Source organism: Sus scrofa, chromosome 1 (assembly GCF_000003025.6).
Source record: "Sus scrofa isolate TJ Tabasco breed Duroc chromosome 1, Sscrofa11.1, whole genome shotgun sequence".
NCBI classification, from domain to species: domain Eukaryota; kingdom Metazoa; phylum Chordata; class Mammalia; order Artiodactyla; family Suidae; genus Sus; species Sus scrofa.
The window spans coordinates 272,206,454-272,225,611 of NC_010443.5; the positions used below are offsets into that span (position 1 = coordinate 272,206,454).

General features: G+C 48.0%; 2 protein-coding genes across 10 annotated transcripts in view; one reads left to right on the top strand and one right to left on the bottom strand.

Annotated features, from left to right (window-relative positions):
• TTF1 (transcription termination factor 1) overlaps positions 1 to 6,051 on the bottom strand; it is a 32,017-nt gene extending 25,966 nt beyond the window's left edge. For 6 of the 9 annotated variants that reach the window (XR_002337972.1, XM_021070753.1, XM_021070737.1 and 3 more), the window contains exons 1-2: positions 5,990 to 6,051; positions 2,531 to 2,736 (exon numbers count right to left, since the gene is read on the bottom strand). The gene's annotated coding sequence lies outside the window, so the exon portion shown is untranslated. The remainder of the gene's footprint in view (positions 1 to 2,530; positions 2,737 to 5,989) is intronic. The other 3 variants (XM_021070763.1, XM_021070744.1, XM_021070782.1) reach the window with 2 other exon arrangements.
• The window catches only part of CFAP77 (cilia and flagella associated protein 77), a 145,741-nt gene continuing 136,710 nt past the window's right edge, over positions 10,128 to 19,158 (top strand). The window contains exons 1-2 of the mRNA XM_021085476.1: positions 10,128 to 10,140; positions 10,460 to 10,809. Coding sequence (XP_020941135.1) covers positions 10,128 to 10,140; positions 10,460 to 10,809 — 363 coding nt within the window. The remainder of the gene's footprint in view (positions 10,141 to 10,459; positions 10,810 to 19,158) is intronic.

Sequence of the window (19,158 nt, forward strand, 5' to 3'; positions counted from 1 at the left end):
GAATCCTAAAGAGCACAATAAAAGCAGTGTGGTTTCTTGAGGCGGCGCTCTTGGTCCCTGAGACCTTGAGGTCCACTCCTGAGAGCCCCACCCCTGTTCCCACCTTTAATTAAGATAACTGTCTCTGTGTCTTTTTTATGTTAACTTTTTCTTAAGTTTCGCAGCTCCCATTCTTCAGCCCTCACCTGAGGAGCTGGTCTCAGCAATAACGGGTTTCAATTTTTAAGACTTTATTTCTCTCTCTCTCTCTCTTTTTTTTTTTTTTTTTTTTAATTCTGGATGTATCCAAGGTATTTAGAAGCTCCTGGGCCAGAAACTTTTGTCATAGCAGTGACCAGATCCTTAACCCACTGCACCACAAGGGAACCCCACAATTTTATTTCTCTTGGACTAAGTAATACATTTACGGGGTTCAAACATCAAAATAAACCACAGAAGACCCAGAATTGCCAAAGCAATTCTGAGGAACAAAAACCAGGCAGGAGGTATAACTCTCCTAGATTTCAGGCAATATTACAAAGCCAGAGTAATCAAGACAGTGTGGTACTGGTACCAAAACAGACATATAGACCAATGGAACTGAATACACACACACACACATACACACACATATGGAACCACAAAAGACTCAGAATCGCCAAAGCAATCCTGAGAAACAAAAACCAAGCAGGAGGCATAACTCTTTCCGGACTTCAAACAATATTACAAAGCCACAGTCATCAAAACAGTGTGGTACTGGTATCAAAACAGACAGACAGACCAATGGAACAGAATAGAGAACCCAGAAATAAACCCAGCCACCTATGGTCAATTAATCTTTGACAAAGGAGGCAAGAACATAAAATGGGAAAAAGACAGTCTTTTCAGCAAGTACTGCTGGGAAACCTGGACTGCTGCATGCAAATCAATGAAACTAGAATACACCCTCACACCATGCACGAAAATAGACTCAAAATGGCTTAAAGACTTAAATATAAGACAAGACACTATCAAACTCCTGGAAGAGAACATGGGAAAAACATTCTCTGACATCAACCTTACAAATGTTTTCTCAGGTCAGTCTCCCAAAGCAACAGAAATAAAAGCAAAAATAAACCAATGGGACCTCATCACACTGACAAGCTTTTGCACAGCAAAGGAAACCAAAAAGAAAACAAAAGACAACTTACAGAATGGGAGAAAACAGTTTCCAATGATGCAACTGACAAAGGCTTAATCTCTAAAATATACAAGCAACTTATACAACTCAACAGCAAAAATGCCAACAACCCAATGGAAAAATGGGCAAAAGACCTGAATAGACATTTCTCCAAAGAAGATATACAGATGGCCAACAGCACATGAAAAAATGCTCAACATCACTGATTATTAGAGAAATGCAAATCAAAACTACCATGAGTTATCACCTTACACCAGTCAGAATGGCCATCATTAATAAGTCCACAAATAACAAATACTGGAAGGGGTGTGGAGAAAAGGGAACCCTCCTGCACTGTTGGTGGGAATGGAAGCTGGTACAACCACTATGGAGAACAGTATGGAGGTACTTTAGAAAACTATGCAAAGAACGACCATATGACCCAGCAATCCCACTCTAGGGCATATATCCAGACAAAACTTTCCTTGAAAAAGACACATGCACCCACATGTTCACTGCAGCACTATTCACAACAGCCGAGACATGGAAACAACGCAAACGTCCATGGACAGAGGATTTGTTTAGGAAGATGTGATACACACACACACACACACACACACACACACACACACACACACACACACACACAAATGGAATACTACTCAGCCATTAAAAAGAACGAAATAATGCCATTCACAGCAACATGGATGGAACTTCAACATACTGAGTGGAAGTCAGAAAGAGAAAGACAAATACCATATCACTTATATCTGGAATCTAATATACGGCACAAATGAACCTTTCCAGAGAAAAGAAAATCATGGACTTGGAGAAGAGACTTGTGGTTGCCAAGAGGGAGGAGGAGGGAGTGGGATGGATGGGGAGCTTGGGGTTAACATGCAGACTCTTGCTTTTGGAATGGATTAGCAATGAGATTCTGCTGTGTAGCACTGGGAACTACATTTAGTCACTTATGAAGGAGCCTGATAATGTGAGAAAATAGAACGTATACATGTGTGTGTAACTGGGTCACCCTGCTGTACAGTAGAAAACTGACAGATCACTGTAAACCAGCCATAATGGAAAAAAACAAAAATAATTATATAAAATAATAATACTAATAATAAATCAAAATAATCTACCCTTCCTTCCCCTCCTTTCTTGCACAGAAGGTAGCACCTAGCCATTCTGATCACTATCTTCACCTAACAGACCCTGGAGACCTCTGCATCAGTGGTCTTTCAGGTCGGAATGCTAAGCTCATTTTCTACAGAAGGTACCTAGTTTCTCCAGGGTAGTAAAGCAGCTCTAAGAAGCGTACAGCTGGAAGGAAGCAGACTCACAAACGTGTGGATTCATACCTATATGCAAATCCCCGTCCCAGGATCTCACCTTCTGTGGAAGCACCACGGGCTTTGGTTGAAGCCTTCCTCCCTGCTGTCACCCAGAGATGCGGGAGACGCACCCAGGACCTGAGGCCTCAGCTGTAGGCAGACAGGTGCGGGCGGATGCTCTGTTCAGAGGGGTCCAGCCGACTTAAGTATTCTCCTCTACCACTGCAGCCTAGCACCCACAAGCGCCTGGCTTCAGGAGGAGCTCTGTAAATATATTTTGAGAATGACTTAATGCCTTCCCTTTGGCTGCCTTTGAACTCTTTTTTTTTTTTCTTTTTTGGCTGCACAGAGGCCTATGGAGCTCCCGAGCCAGGGACCAAATCTGAGCTGCAGGCGGGACCTAAGCCACAGCTGTGGCAACACGGGACTCTGAACCCACTGTGCTGTGCTGGGCCCGGTGACTGAACCTGTTTCCCAGAGCTCCCAAGATGCTGCTGATCCCATTGCGCCACACTGGGAACTCCTGCGTTTGAACTCTTAAGAACAGCTGGGAAGGAGTTCCCTGGTGGCTCCGTGGGTTAAGGATCTGGTGTTGCCACTGCTATGGCTCAGGTTTACTTCCTGGCCTCGGAACGTCCACTTGCCATGAGTGAGGCCAAAAAACAGCTGAAGAAAAAACTCACAACACTTGGTTGCTAACTCTGGCTGGGAGTTGAGCACTGACCAGTAACTAAGCGACGTCCCTCGAGATCTGCACTGTCCAGTATGGCTGCAGGAGCTACACGAGGCTGCTGAGCACTTGAAATTTGTTGAGGCTGACCTGAGCTCTAAGTACAATACATACCGGATTTCAAAGCCTTTGAACAGAGACAGAGAAACATCTCACGCATAATTTTTGATACTGCTTTCATGTTTCAATAATAATTTGGACACTGTTAAGTAGATGCATTCCTAATTCCTTTTCCTTCCTTTTTTTTTTTTTTTTTTGAATTTTTACAGCAGCTTTATTCACAGCGGCCGAAACTTGTAAGCAACCAAGATGCCCTTTAGTAAGTGAATCAGCTCTGGTACATCCTAACAGTGGAATATTACGAAGCACTAAAAAGAATTGAGTTGTTTTGCTTTGTTTTTCTTTTCTTTTTTCTTTTTCCTTTTTTAATGAACTTTCCATGTTTTTTAATGTGGCTAATAGCAAATTTTAAATGACACAGGTGGCATGCATTCCACTTTTTGGGACAGCACTGCTTCCGATGGCTCAGGTGCCCACTATTCCTGACACACTGAGTTCCAGTCTCAATGCTCAGGAGTCACAAAATTCCATTCTTCCCTCTTACAGTAGATTATCTCGCCTGTGACCACACACTCTCACACACACGTTAGACCGGAAATATGTTCCCCTCCAAATCTGACGGTTTTGCCTGCCTTTGCCCCCTTCTCTCTCCCTTTTGCCACCGCAAGGGAGGTGCTTCTTCTCTGTCAAAGGCCCTTTCCTCCATGTGCGTGCTGGATCCCAGCCTCCTCCTTCTCAGAGAGACGGTGATCCATGGGTAACCCAACTCTCTCCTGTATCTTCTGCCTCTCCCTTCTGCACTGGCTCCCTTCTAGCAGCATGCCAACATTTCTTTCTTTCTTTCTTTCTTTCGCCACACTCACAGCAGATGGAAGTTCCCAGGCCAGGGACATAGGCCACAGTTGCGGCAGTGCCGGATCCTTTAACACACTGTGCCAGGCTGGGGATGGAACCCATGACTTTGCAATGACCTGAGTGGCTGCAGTCGGATTCCTAACCTACTAGGCCACAGTGGGAACGCCTCCAACAATCTCTAGACTCTTCTAACTTCAAGATGCTACCACCCTCTAACCCTAAAGTCCCATCTAGCTATTCTCTTTCCTCCCTTCACAACAAAATTTCTTAAGAGAGACATTCCTCTCTCCATGTCTTTGCCTTCCAACCACTTCTTCTCTTTTTCTTTTTAGGGCCACACTCCTGGCATATGGAAATTCCCAGTCCAGGAGTCAAATGAGAGCTGTAGCTGCCGGCCAACACCAGAGCCACAGCAACCCGGGATCGGAGCTGTGTCTGCGACCTACCGACCTATACCACAGCTCATGGCAATGCCTGAGTGAAGCAAGGGATCGAACCCACGTCCTCAAGCATCTAGTTGGGTTCCTTACCCCTGAGCCACAATGAGAACTCCCCAACCACTTCTTAACCCACTTCTTTGCAGATTTCATCCCTGTTACTCCTCCAAGACTGCTCTGGTAAAAAATGCCTATGACCTGGAGTTCCTCTTGTGGCGCAGTGGTTAACGAATCCAACTAGGAACCATGAGGTTGCGGGTTCGATCCCTGCCCTTGCTCAGTGGGTTAAGGATCTGGCACTGCCATGAGCTGTGGTGTAGGTTGCAGACGTGGCTCGGATCCCTCGTTGCTGTGGCCCTGGCATAGGCCAGTGGCTGCAGCTCCGATTCGACCCCTAGCCTGGAAACCTCCATATGCCGCGGGAGCGGCCCAAGAAATGCCAAAAAAAGATTAAAAAAAAAAAAAAAAAAGCCTATGACCTTCAAGAGATTAAATTCAAGAGACACTTTCCTGGCTCATCTTCCAGGATCTCCTAATAACAATGAACAGAGCAGACAATTCCTTCAAATATTCTTTTACTTTCCATCAGTTTCTTTCCTTTTTGTAAATACCCCCGTAGCTTCTCCTTCTGATTTCTTGAAATGAGCTCAATCTTTTAAATATACCATCACTCCCCACTAAAAACTTCTTAGTTTCCCTCTTATTTTTAAGATAAAATCCCAAATCCTTACAGACCTACCACGCTCTTCATGAGCTAGTCTGGTCCATGTCCACCTCTCCACTTCTCATGTCTCTGGGTTGCAGACATCCTGCCTTCCTTCTGTTCTCAGAATACAGCACGGCCCTCCTTTTCGTTCTCAGGGACTTTGCAACAGCATCTCATCCTCCCAAGAATGCTTTCCCTCCACGTTACCTTTCTGAGCTATAACTGGTTTAAGTTTGGCCATCACGTCCTCTAATCCCTTAACTGAGTCCCGCCTCCCGGTTCGGCAGCGTTTCTCAATACTCTGGCTGCTTTCCGACTGCACTTCGCTCGGTTGTGACCTAACCCGCCTCCTAACGACTGGGATCTTCCTCTCCATCTGGCTCCCAAATGGTTACCTCCCCACTTATTCTGAACACACCACTTCCCGCCTGAAGGGACGTGCCCAAGCCTGGTCCCGGATTCCGTCCCCGCTTTGCGGTGCCAGCGAGACCTTGCTCCGCTCCGGGGTGGGCGTTCCGGAGCTGAGAGGGAGGAACCAACGAGCGGCCGACTCTCGACCCCGGCCTTGGTTCCCGTGTGGAAGGGCCTGGAGCGGCTGCGACCCCATCCCTGGGGCCCTGGGCCAAAGGCGGGTCCCCCGCGCGATGACAGCAGCCACACGCCGCTCGCTTTACAGACGAGCCCGGGGGAAAAAAAAACCCGGAACAAGTAAAAATCGCTTTCACCTACCGTCCGAACGCGTCCTCGCCTGCCTTCCAATCCGGAAGTGCCGGGGTTGTAGAAGCGGAAGTAGTTGTGCGTCACTTCCGGGCCCCGCCCCCGTCCGGCATCGCGCTGTCGCAGCAGCACGTAGGCCCCCAGGCTGTGACTCCCGCGCTGCTTTCTCCCGGTTTTGTTTCTGGGGTCTTGCGGGGTGGAATAGAGCAAGACCTAAAAATAAGAGAGTGGGACAGAGCCCCTCCATTGACTTGCTACATCATGCTTGCATTCCGTTTATTCAACAGGTTGTTTTTTGTTTTGTTTGTTTTTTGGCTGAGTTCCGTTCATAGTCGAGGGGTGAACGGGGTGGTTAACCCGAGGAAGACGAAGAACAAACACATAAAAAGAATTTAACATTATCATACAAGGAAAATGGAACAGGGTAATGTGATGGAGAAAGACGCGACAGTGAGTGCTAAGCTGGATAGTAGGGAAGGCTCTTGGACAAGTGACATGTGAGTTTTTCCAAATGAAGAGGGTGGGAAAAAATCTACAGGGAAGAGTGTTCCAGGCTGGGAGCAAATAGAGAGGACCTGAACTTGGTTGTTGGAGGAACGGAAAGAAGGCCAGGGTGGCCGAGCACAGTGAATGAGGGGCAGGGCAGTAGGTGAGGTCAGCCGGTGCAAGGTTAAATGGGTAGAGCTAAAGAAGCCTTGAAGATCTATCCTGAGTCTCCCATTTCCACTGAGTCCTGAAGAAACTGAGCTTATGACTGAAAGTAAAGCTGTAAGCAGGCCGTTAAGTCCAGTCCAGTCCATGCCACTCAAACTTTTAGCATTATTGCATAGTAAACATAATCACACCAACAAGAGTTCTCATTTAATCCAATAACAACCCCATGTTTCAGGAATCTTTATTAGGTAGTGTCAGCCTTGCCTTGTGTGTAAGAAAACTAGGGCTTCATGTAACTTGTCCCAGGGGACTTGTGCGGCTCCAGCTAGGATTCAAACTTGGGATCTACTCCAGTATCCTGCTCCTTGCTCTATACCATCTGGCTCCCTCTGTGTGAGCTGCCAAGCATCTTTAATTAAAAAGTGCACAGGAGTTCCCGTCGTGGCGCAGTGGTTAACGAATCCGACTAGGAACCATGAGGTTGCGGGTTCGGTCCCTGCCCTTGCTCAGTGGGTTAACGATCCGGCGTTGCCGTGAGCTGTGGTGTAGGTTGCAGACGCGGCTCGGATCCCGCGTTGCTGTGGCTCTGGTGTAGGCCGGTGGCTGCAGCTCCGATTCGACCCCTAGCCTGGGAACCTCCATATGCCGCAGGAGCGGCCCAAGAAATAGCAACAACAACAACAACAAAAGACAAAAAGACAAAAAAAAAAAAAAAAAGTGCACAACCTGTATTTCTGTGGAAGTCTGGAATTGAAGCAGCTAGATAAGCCATAAGCATACATAAGACACACACACACACACACACACACACACACACACACACACACACACACACACACACACGTCACCACCCAAGGGCTGCTCTTGGATGAGCAGATGCAAGTCTGCCTGGTTTCCTTGGGAAATTTAGTGCTGGTGTTGTCCACTGTTGGTATGTAAGGCTTTGAAGTGCTAGTTTGTTGTCTGTGCAGATTGCTCTGTGGTGAACCCCTTCCCCAGGGCCTTATGGATATTTGTACATTTTTTTATTCAAAGTTTTATTTATTTGATTTTATTGCTTTTTAGGGCCACACCCACAGCATATGGAGGTTCCCAGACTAGGGACTAAATCGGACCTGTAGCTGCCAGCCAACACCACAGCCACAGCAACGTGGGATTCGAGCTGCGTCTCCAACCTACACCACAGCTCAAGGCAATGCCAGATCCTTAACCCACTGAGCAGGGCCAGGGTTCAAACCTTCGTCTTCATGGATGCTAGTCAGATTTGTTAACTGCTGAGCCACGACGGGAACTCCCTATTTAAAAAATTTTAATTGACGGAGTTCCCGTCGTGGCGCAGTGGTTAACAAATCCGACTAGGAACCATGAGGTTGCAGGTTCGGTCCCTGGCCTTGCTCAGTGGGTTAACGATCCGGTGTTGCCATGAACTGTGGTGTAGGTTGCAGACGTGGCTCGGATCCCGCGTTGCTGTGGCTGTGGCATAGGCTAGTGGCTACAGCTCCAATTAGACCCCTAGCCTGGGAATCTCTATATGCCGCGGGAGTGGCCCAAGAAATAGCAAAAAAACAAAAATAAATAAATAAATAAATAAATAATTTTAACTGAGGAGTTCCCACTGTGGCACAGCAGAAATGAATCCAACTGGGAACCATAAGGTTGTGGGTTTGATCCCTGGCATTGCTCAGTGGATTAAGGATCCTGTGTTACTATGGCTGTGGCGTAGGCCAGCAGCTGTAGCTCTGATTCGACCCCTAGCCTGGGAACCTCCATATGCCGCGGGTGTGGTCCTAAAAAGACAAAAACAAAATTATAAATGGCACCAGTTGCACAGATGTTTAAAAAAAATTAATTGAAGTATAGTGGTTTATAACGTATTAGTTTTAGATGTACAGCAAAGTGATTCAGTCTATCTATCTTTTCAGATTCCTTTCCCTTATAGATTATTACAAAATATTGAGTGTAGTTCCCTGTGCTGTACAGTGTGTCCCTGTTGGTTATCTATTTGATACACAGTAGTGGGTATTTGTTAATCCCAAACTCCTAATCTATCCCTCCTTACTCCCCTTCCCCCCTTGGCAACCATAAGTTTGTTTTCTATGTCCGTGGGCCTCTTTCTGTTTTGTATATATGTTCATTGATATGTTTAAAAATTTATCTATTTATTTTGGCTGCACCCACAGCATGTGGAAGTCCCCAGGCCAGGAACCAAACTTGCAACAAGCTGCTGCAGTGACAGTGCTGGATGCTTAACCCGCTGCACCACCAGTGAACTCCTTTTTTTTTTTTTTTTTTTTTTTGATTCCACATATAAGCGATATCACATGATATTTGCCTTTCTCTTCTGGCTTACTTCACTTAGTGTGAGACTCTCTAGGTCCATCCATGTTGCTGCAAATGGCTTTATTTCATTGATATTTGCACATTTAATGAAGATGGTGATTGGGTAAATGACCCCACAAAAGGTTGGAACTAGGAGGTAGACTAGAGATCATCCAGGCTAGTTGTTCCCAAAACACTGCATTCCATCCCCTGGGAAGCTCTTAAAAAGTGCAGATTCCCAACTTTGCATACGGACTGCATTTCAGGAGCTATTTTATTGTCTCATAATAAAATCCATAGACATGATAATAGTACTGTGGTCTGTACAAGTTCCTTGTTCTTGGCAGATACACATATTTAGGGTCAAATATGATACTGTCTGCAGTTATTTTCAAAATGATTCAGCAATATATACATGTGCATCCATGTACACACACACACACACATACACACACACAGAATGTGGTAGACACTAAATACCAGTGAATCTAGCTGAAGTCTATATGGGCTTTCATTATACTCTTCTTCCAAAGTTGCTGTAGCTTTGAATATTAAAAAAAAAAAAAAAAAAGGAGTTCCCATCGTGGCTCAGCAGAAATGAATCCAACTAGGAACCATGAGGTTGCAGTCTCATCCCTGGCCTCATTCAGTGGGTTAAGGATCCGGCGTTGCTGTGAGCTGCGGTGTAGGTCGCAGACGCAGCTCAGATCTGGTGTTGCTGTGCCTCTGGCATAGGCCTGCAGCTTAGCTCCAATTAGACCCCTAGCCTGGGAACCTCCATATGCTGCAGGTGTGGCCCTCAAAAGATGAAAGACAAAAAAAAAAAAAAAAAAAAAAAATCCGAAGAGGAGGGAGGAGATTTTTAAAAATGCAGATTCCCAGAAACCTTTCCAGATATTCTGATTCAGTGAATCTGTATTTTTTCAACGTCCCTCTATTCTGCGGCTCAGAGTGGGATGCCTTAGATTTCGTCCAACTCGACTTTCCTCCCTACCCGTTTCACAGAAGAATACACTGAGGACAGAGGTGACTAATTTGAGACACCCAGTGCATTAACAGTCATATTAGACCTGGAATTCGGATCTCTATTCGTCTGGAAATATGTAGCGCTCTTTGCCGCAGCGCGCGCGTGTGGCGCAGGGAGAAGCGGGAAGGGCAGTGAGTGGTGTCGGGGTAAATGAAAGTCAAGGGTAAAGTCCTTCTAGAGCCCTGTAGCTTTTAACACGGTCCAGTGGTGATGCTTGGGTTTTTCTCAGAGCTGTTTACGAAAACAAGACCTCTATGTAGGCCACCAATAAGTTTCCTAAAAGTAAAACCACCAAAAGCGTTCCAGCGCCGTTGGCGTCCCGTCGCCATCGAGACGGACCGTTCCATTCTTTCTCAAGGGGTGGTTTTGATTTTCGCTTCTTTTCCAAACCGCAGCTCGGTGCCCAGAAGACGCTCTCAGGAACCAGAGGGGCTTATGTAGATTTTAGAGCTCCTTGCAAAGAGGGGGCGGCGCGATGTGAGTGCGCCTCGCTCCGAAGGGGGCCCAGCGCCCGGTGTCCACCCCGGGGCCGGGTGGTGCGTCCCAGGACCTGCGGAGTGCCCTTCGGAACTCCACGCCCGCCACCCAGCTGGAAAGCGCGCCCGATCCAGCCCGCGGGCCGACTCTCCGCGACCCCCAGGATGCCAGAGGCCGGAGCTCCAGCCAGGACCTCATGAGATGGAAGAAGAAGCCGCCGGTGCGCCGCACAGTCAGCCAGATCTGCCCGCCCCCGCGGCGGCCCCTAACGGTGGCCGACATCCGCCCGGGCATGGAGAACGATAGGCTGGGGGTCGTGAGGGATTCCATGTTTCAGAACCCTCTCATCGTCAAGGTGAGCTGTCCCCACGCCCAACACCCTCTTGCGCTCGCCCCCTTACTGGGTACCCACGCGGCCGGGGGTTTCCATCCGTCCTGGCCGGGCCCCACCGCTGCTGTCCGAGCGCGGCTTCGGAAAATCCAGCTCTGGTCCAGATGGACTTGGACCCATGCGGTCATGGGCAGGCCAGATCACCTCAGTAAGCCTCAGTTTCCTCATCCGTGAAGTGGGATGATAATGGCCCTCATAAAAGAGAGTGATCGTGAATATTGCATAGGGTAATCCCTGCCGGACCCCTGGCACATCGGAAGCCCTCCACGTTGGCTGCTGCTATTTGCATATGTATTTGCCCAGGGTCAACCCACGTGGTGACAGGTAGCAGCATCCAATTATGTCCTTATCACCCGCCAGCCCTCTCAGGGTGCAGGCTTCCTCTCCTCTTCTTCCTGCACGCCTGGGCTGCTCTCTGGCGGCAAGCGTTCGATATCTCTCTTGGAAGCGTCCCTTCACACCTTAATTTCCACCCAATCATACTGTTATCCAGAATTACGACCCTCAGAGGGAAAAAGTGCGAATCTCTGCCCTAGGGCGCCTACTGGCACGTTCGAGTGAGGGAGCTGCGGTTTCCAACTATTCACCTCCTCTTTGATTTCACAAGCCCTCACCCGAGCAACGTTTCGGGGTTGTTGCGTCGCATCGACACGCCTTCCCCAGGCCCCAGGAAAAGTCTTGAGGTTTGGCGCTTGGAAAGCTGGTCACGGAGCAATTTTACCTTTAGCCACTGGAGGGCAGTGTGTCTCTAAAAATACGCGCAGTTCCCCAGACACCCGCGGTGGAAGGCGCAGGTCATAACCATGGATTCAGTCACCGTTATTTATCTGAAGGCCAGGAGCTGCCTAGAGCCCAGAGGTTTTGATTGCTAGCTTTTGCTTTTTGGTACAGGAACTTGGGCTTTCTTAACATCGTGGTGGACTCAGCTGAGTTACTTGGCTCCTATGAAAACATCATCTCTCTCCCGTCTTACCCAAACTGTGGTTCTGGGCCAGCAGCTGGGAGAAGCTGGCTTATGGCACTTGGCACCCTCCACTTAATACACCCCACGTCCAAGGGCTCTCAAAGTGGAGCAAAGTCCTTCACTGACGTCTAGGTGAGAAAAGCCACTCTCAGAGGATAGATGGCACAGACAGATGGGGTTTACTCTGGGACCAAGTGGGGGTGTCAATGTCCCCGCCCCAACCATTGTTTTTACTCAAGCAGTTACTGGTGGACCAACTCCTGCCGACTTAACTATAAAATGGACATGGAATTCCCTGGTGGCACAATGGGTTAAGGATTGGGTGTTGTCACCGCTGTGGCTCGGGTTCCATCCCTGGCCCGGGAACTTCTGCATGCTGTGGGTGTGGCCAAAAAGAAAAAGAACAACATACAGGAGTTATTCTCCATGGTGAATTACCAGTGTGTGGTTCTTACCCAAGGTATATGTATGCATACACACCTATGTATATGCATAGATATAGACATATTGTACACACGCATACATTTCACACCTATGTGTGCGTGCACACACGTGTTTCTCTACAATGTACATGTGTATAGCATGTATAATATTCATCTATATGTTAAAAATCCCCCCCCTTTTCTCCTTTAGCTTATACTGCATATCCAGAAGGACAGTATTTGGCCTCTGGATGGCACTAGCTGAACAGCTTTCCAGGTGAATTCAGTCCCAATTCCTGAACCTGAACTTTGGGTTGGAAAATGTGCAGGAGGTCACTTTCCCACGGCTGGGGGTTCTGTCTCCAGGGCAAGAGAAGCAGGGCGGGGCTGCCCTGCTGGTGGTGACTGAGCCCGAGCAGCAGGGGGCGCCCTGGTGGTGGTGCCCTGCTTGTCTTCTATTGGGGCCAGTGGGGCTTTTTCTTCTTATTTTCCTCCCTCCGGCTCTTGATGGACCATAGGGTACTTTGAGTTGCAGTTAAGATTTTGTTCACTTTCAGTATTGACCAGTGCTGCCAGATTTTCTACCAAAAGCTGACCTAACGAAAAGCTGCAGAAGCATTGAGGGCAAGAGGTAACCTTGGCCGTTACTTTCTCCAGACCCCCGCTTACAGTGGAGACGCCGAGGCCATCTGCAGTGGGTTCTTTGTGCAAGGTTCTGGCAGAGCCCCTTCTGGCAGAGCCCCGGGTAGAAGTCACCTTCACTGGCTCCCAGCCCAGCGTTATTATTATTTTTGTTTACCACTCCAAACAGCTTCCTCTATTTTAAGGAAAATTTAAATTATGGAAAAACTTTCGGGTTTTCAGCTCTCAAGAAAAGGAGACGATTGAAAAGATTCAAGATTGTGGCGCCTTTAAAAAAAATCTTAAAAAAAAAATAATATGTTGCTGAAATTTCTATCGAGGGATGGCGGGGGGTGGATTTCTTCACTGCGGCATGGCAGTTTCACAAACCCAGCCTTTCAGACCCCCGTTTCATGCCCCTTCTTGTTGTGAGCAGCTAAGGGGGGAGTGCCCTCTGCCTGGGGGAGTGCCCTCTGCCTGGGTGACTGCAGGAGGACGATTGGAACCGAAGTGTATTTTGGTTTTGTCTAAACCTGCATCTGCAGGTTGCACCTATATTGGAAGATGATAGCACCTTAGAAATAGTCATTTATGCCCCATACTGGAGGCTGTTGCTCAGATCGTCTCCTCCAGTGAATAGGATGGTTGTCATTTAAAATGCAGACACAGCGCCTGAACAAACACAACACTGCTGTTTCACGGCCATGAAATTTACCAGGACCTACTCACATCCGCTATTCAAAACGTGTCTGCGAGGTGCCACGGTCCCCAAGTGAAAAGGGGAAAAACTCCGACATCCAAGCAGATATTTTCTCCGCAAATGCTCAGCAACCACTTGCCTCATTTAAAACCAAGCCAACTGGCTATTTAGTGGGGCTAATTGAATCTGCTCTGCGTTTTATGTGGCCCCAGAAAAAATGTGAATATGTGCCATTAGAAAAGGCTTCTATTCCATTGTATAAGGTGATGTGTGGTTAGCCAGCTTGCCTTCAAATGTGACTCTCCGGGAAGAATAAAATTAAATAGAGAAAGAACCAAGCTTCTCCCCGCTTGATTCTCGTTTCCCCAGAACTCTGTGACTCAACATAGGCTCCTGCTACAATAGCCTTCAAGGCTCCTTCACAGAAACTGTCAGGGTGCACCCTGCCTGCCATCGAAACTCAGCTGATATCCTGTCAATACAATTATGGGGAGAGACTGCTTGGTTTGCTCCACTGACAGCCTTGAATCTTCTGTCGCCCTGGAGAGGCAGCCTAGGTACCGGGGCGGAATTTAGTGAATTGAGCATCCTCCGAAAGTGCAAACAATCACGGCACCCAGTCTTTTCATAATTTATGGCCGACTTTGTTTTTCCGTGGGGGTTTATGTCACAAATAAGAAGTGCATGCGTTTGTATGATAGAGTTACAGAAGCACAGCCTTTGGGGCTGGAGGGAGGCTTACAGACATCTAGTCCAATTCCCTTTTTGGAGGACATTAAGGCCCAGAGAGGGGAAGAGACTTGCCCAAGGCGCTCCCCTGACCGGGTCACAGGAGTGGCATGAGATTTGGTCACCTGACACCCAGCCCCCTGCTCTTTGGGCTGGAATACACAGTTAGGTGATGAGTGACAGCACAGATGCCTTGTTTCTGGGCAGCAGGCGGTCAAAAGATGTTTACCAACAAATCTGATTCCAGCATCGTTTCCCTCCGCATTCCTTCCAAAGTGGAGCCTACTAATTTCTCAGGATTTGACAGCCGAGAACTATTTGTTGCATGTTTACTAAGTACTCAGGACCATCCCAAGCTCTCTTGGGGGCATAGACACAAGTTGAGAACTCAGCTCTTGCCCACCAGGAGTTAACTATTTAGCTGCAGAGACAGAGCATGTATATATATATATATATATATTTATATTGCATGCACATATGCGGCATGTGTGTGTGTATATATATGGTACAGCCCCTGTCTCAAAGAAAGCTCTCAAGAAGTGTTAGCTCTTACTGTTGCGCACACACGCATACCCACACCCCACACACGGGTAATAAGACAAGCAGTGTCAGCCCCTGGAAGGTTCAAGTTTACGCACCCCCCAGCAGGGTTCAGATGTGGGCGGTCGAAAGCTTGAGCAGGACTTGGGAGGCTTCGTAAAGGAACAGACCTGGCCCTGGACCTTGAAGGATGAAAAGGCACCTTCCGATCAGGCTGGAGGTTGGGGAAAAGCCAGCCCTCTGGGACCAGGTGACTCTGCCTCCTTAGATGCTAAGTGTTCACAGGGTTTCCCCCCCACCCGAGTTCTTGTTCCTAAGACGCGGCGCTGCTGCTGGACTTGCTACCGCTGTCACCCGAGGAAGCATTTCTTTAGAGCCACTGTGTTCCAAATGGATGCTCTACAGAACCAGGCCGCCACACCATGCCCACTAATGCCTGACGTCTCTAGCACATATTGATGCTGGTGAATATCAATGCACAGATAGAGACAAATGCAAAGAAGGCGGGCACACAAACCCACAGGCAGGCAAACCTCCCGGCGCGGGTCAGTATTTTTATTATGTTTGAGTACAATGCAGAAATGTTACGTTCAGCTCCTGTGTTGAAGAGAACATGCCTCTGCTTGCTCAGATCCTTTTATGTTCAATTGACAATGGAACAGGAGACAATGAAACACGAGAGAGGGGGCTGAACCCAAACTGCCCATCCTGATGACCCAGCCCCAGCGGGCCAGGGGGCAGCTTTCATTTTTCAAGAGAAAGCTGTGGGCTCCTCCATCACTGCAACGCTCTCTCTCTCTCTCTGTCCTTTTTTCTTTTTCTCTTCTCTTTAATTCAAAGCCTCCCGCTTGCTGGAACCCAGGCGCATCCTTCGTTGAGCCAGCAGCGCTGCAGCAGCGCCCGGCCCGGTGGCCGTTTCAGAAAGCAGAACTGTTCCCTTCCAGGCCTTTGCCACCATCCTGGGGGCAGCTCTGCCCGAGGAGCCCGCCTTCTTTTTGCCCTTTTGGAAAAGGGAGGCTCTGGCTTCAAAACCTTAGTGTAAATAGGACCCTGGAATGTGGGTTCCTCGAGATGCGCTCAGCCCCCTTCTGAACCCTCCTCTCGGATCCCTTTGTCCTGTGGGGGGAGCCTGTTCCTCCAGGAAGGATCCCGAGTCCTGGCTGAACAAGTCGGCAGTCACGTCCAGCACCTTCCAGAACCTTCCAGGCTCAAGAGCCGCTCCTTGTATAATTGAAGCCACTTTCCCTTTATTTGAAAGACAAGGTTTTCCTGATTTACAGCTGGCCCTCAGACAGAATCTCAACCCCATTTTCTGTGGCAGTGGTTCTCAAGTTGTTCACCAGGCTCTAGAGGCATCTGAGGTCTTCTAAAATGTCTGATTCGAGCTGCTCTTTAAGGAAATGCATCTTTAACTATTTAAAAAGTATAGTAAAGGAGTTTTCATTTTGGCTCATCGAGTTAGGAACCCATCATAGTGTCTGTGAGGATGTGGGTTCAATCCCTGGCCTCACTCAGTGGGTTAAGGATCTGGCGTTGCTACAAGCTGCAGTGTAGGTCGAAGATGCGGCTCGGATCCAGTGTTGCTGTGGCTGTGGTGTAGGTCTCAGTTGCAGCCTGGGAACTTCCACATGCTGCGGGTTCCACCCTAAAAAAGCAAAAAAAAAAAAAAAAAAAAAATGTATATATATGTGTATATATAATAAGAAGGAAACTCAGTGCAAAGTGTTCTATATGACATGCTAACAGTGGAGCTCACCAACTCGTTAGCTGTTATTTGAGTTGATTCGTTTGAGGGGTGCTGGTTCTGTGTTTGGGCTGGACCTGCAGTGCATGTGTGTCACAGACCAGGAGGGTTCTAACCAGGCTCGGACCTTGCTGGACCTCTGGGCTGGGCGAATCCATTCCTGTAGCCCTCGCCCCTGGGAACCCGGCTTGCGAAACTTCAGACCCCCTGCTCGGCGTCATTTCCACCTCAGGACCTCTAGCTGGCCGGGCAAAGCCAACAGAGGCACATTTGCCATCATACCGTGTTTGCGTTGATTTTAGCTTATGCTGTAGCTGTGGGGCGCCTTTTGTCTGATCTTTGTATTTGCACAAAAAAATGTATTTGTTGGCTATTGGTAGCAATTCAACTTTGTGTGTTGTGTGTTTTCAATTCAACTTTAAATGAAATCACCCCTCGACGCTCCTTTCATACTTCTGAATCTGTGCAAAAGAGGACCGTGGAACCAATTCCTGGCTGCAGTTACTGTTTCCATACAATCACAAAAAAATATAGCAATAAGTTGGTTGTCCAGGCAGTTGTGAAACTGCAGCCACCACACCAGAGGGAAAGGTGTAGATGGCAGGCCATGGGGCCAGGCCGATCAAGGGTGGGTTCTGTCTCCGCCACCTTCTTGCTGTGCCCCGTGTGAGGTTACTTACCTTTGAGCCTCAGTTTCCTCTCTATAAAATGGGCTAATAGAGCTGGCACCTGGCCATGGAGGAGTTGTGGGGAGTCAGTAAGATGACACAGATGTGCCAGGTCCAGGAGGGCACTTAATAGTGGAGTTCCCTGGTGGCTCAGTGGGTTAAGGACCTGGCGTTGTCACTGCTATGCCTCGGGTCGCTGCTGTGGTGCAGGTGATCCCTGGCTTGGAAACTTCTGCATGATGTGGGTATGGCCAAAAAAAAAAAAAAAAAAAAAAAAGAGTGAGCACTTTGGTTATTTTTCCATTATCCTGCTTGCAACGCTCAAGTTTCTGAAAACAACTTTATTCTCATCCGTTGACCTTAAGGAAATGTTGCGAATCTGAACTTATAAATGTAGCGTGAAACAAACCCACGCAAGGACTTTCTCTTTTCCCCTGTGTTCTCTCTCGAAAAATACTGTCTCCCACCCCATCTCGTGCTTCCAGAGATGGTGCCCTGGAGCAGATGAGCACACCCTGGCTGAGGATGAAAACAATCCAGTTTCTAGCTCTCTCGAGGGTTCCTGGGCAAGTGGCTTGATGTCTGAGATTCAGTTTCCTCGTTTGTTAAGCATGGATGCTAATACTTTCCTTGTCTACTGCTCAGGATGTAATGAAGGCTGATTTAAGGACTTCCCTTTGTGGCTCAGCGGGCTACGAACCCGACCAGTATCCACCCGGATGCAGGTCCAATCCCTGGCCTCACTCAGTGGGTTAAGGATCTGGCGTGGCCGAAAGCAGACTTGGCAGCTGCAACCTCCGATTGGACTCCTAGCCTGGGAACTTCCCTGTGCTGCAGGTGCAGCCCTTAGAAAGAAAGGGGGAAAAAGACTCATTTAAATGAGAAACTATCTTACAGAAGAGGTGGTGACATTCTAAAATTAGATCCGTGATTATCAACTGGGGTGAGAGGAGGGCACTGGTTCGGTTTTGCTCCCCTGGGAACATCTGGCCCTGTCAGGAGATGCATTTGTTGTCACAGCTGGGAAGGGGGCTGCCACTGTTATCTAGTGGGTAGAAGCCAGGTTTGCTGCTCAATGCACCGGACACCCCCCCCTGCCCCAAAATGGGGAGTCATCTCCCCAAATGTCAATAGTGCTGAGGCTGATAAACCCTGAACCAGAAAACATCAGCATGTGGAGAATTCATTATTCGTTCACCCACGGCCCAGGGTCTTTTGAAAACCTAATACAAAGATTATGGAAGTGAGGAGTTCCCATTGCAGCTCAGTGGTTTAAGAATCCGACTAGGAACCATGAGGTTGCAGGTTTGACCCCTGGCCTTGCTCAGTGGGTTGAGGATCCGATGTTACCATGAGCTGTGGTGTAGGTCCCAGATGTGGCTCGGATCTGGCGTTGCTGTGGCTCTGGCGTAGGCTGGTGGCTACAGCTCCGATTAGACCCCTAGCCTGGGAACCTCCATATGCCATGGGTGCGTCCCCAGAAAAGACAAAAAAAAAAATTACAGAAATGAGATGGTTTAGTTTAATTGCTTCTCTATCCATTGTTTGCTTCTCCCCCACCCCCACAACTCCATTAATTTTATTTTATTTTTCTTTTCTTTTTTGGTGGCACCCATGGTATGCAGAAGTTCCCGGGCCAGGGATCAAACCTGTGCTACAGCAGTACCAATACCAAGCCCTTAACTACTATGCCACCAGGGGGCTCCACTTCATGGCTACTTTCAATCTCCCCTTTTTATTTTATTTTATTATATTAAAAAAATTTTTTTTTATTACTCAAATGAATTTATCACATCTGTAGTTGTATAATGATCATAACAATCCAATTTCACGGGATTTCCACCCCACAACCCTCGATCTCCCCCTTTGAATCCGTTTCCTTTCCCTTAGTTACAGGTTCCAGGCATTTGCTCGTTTCCGTCCCG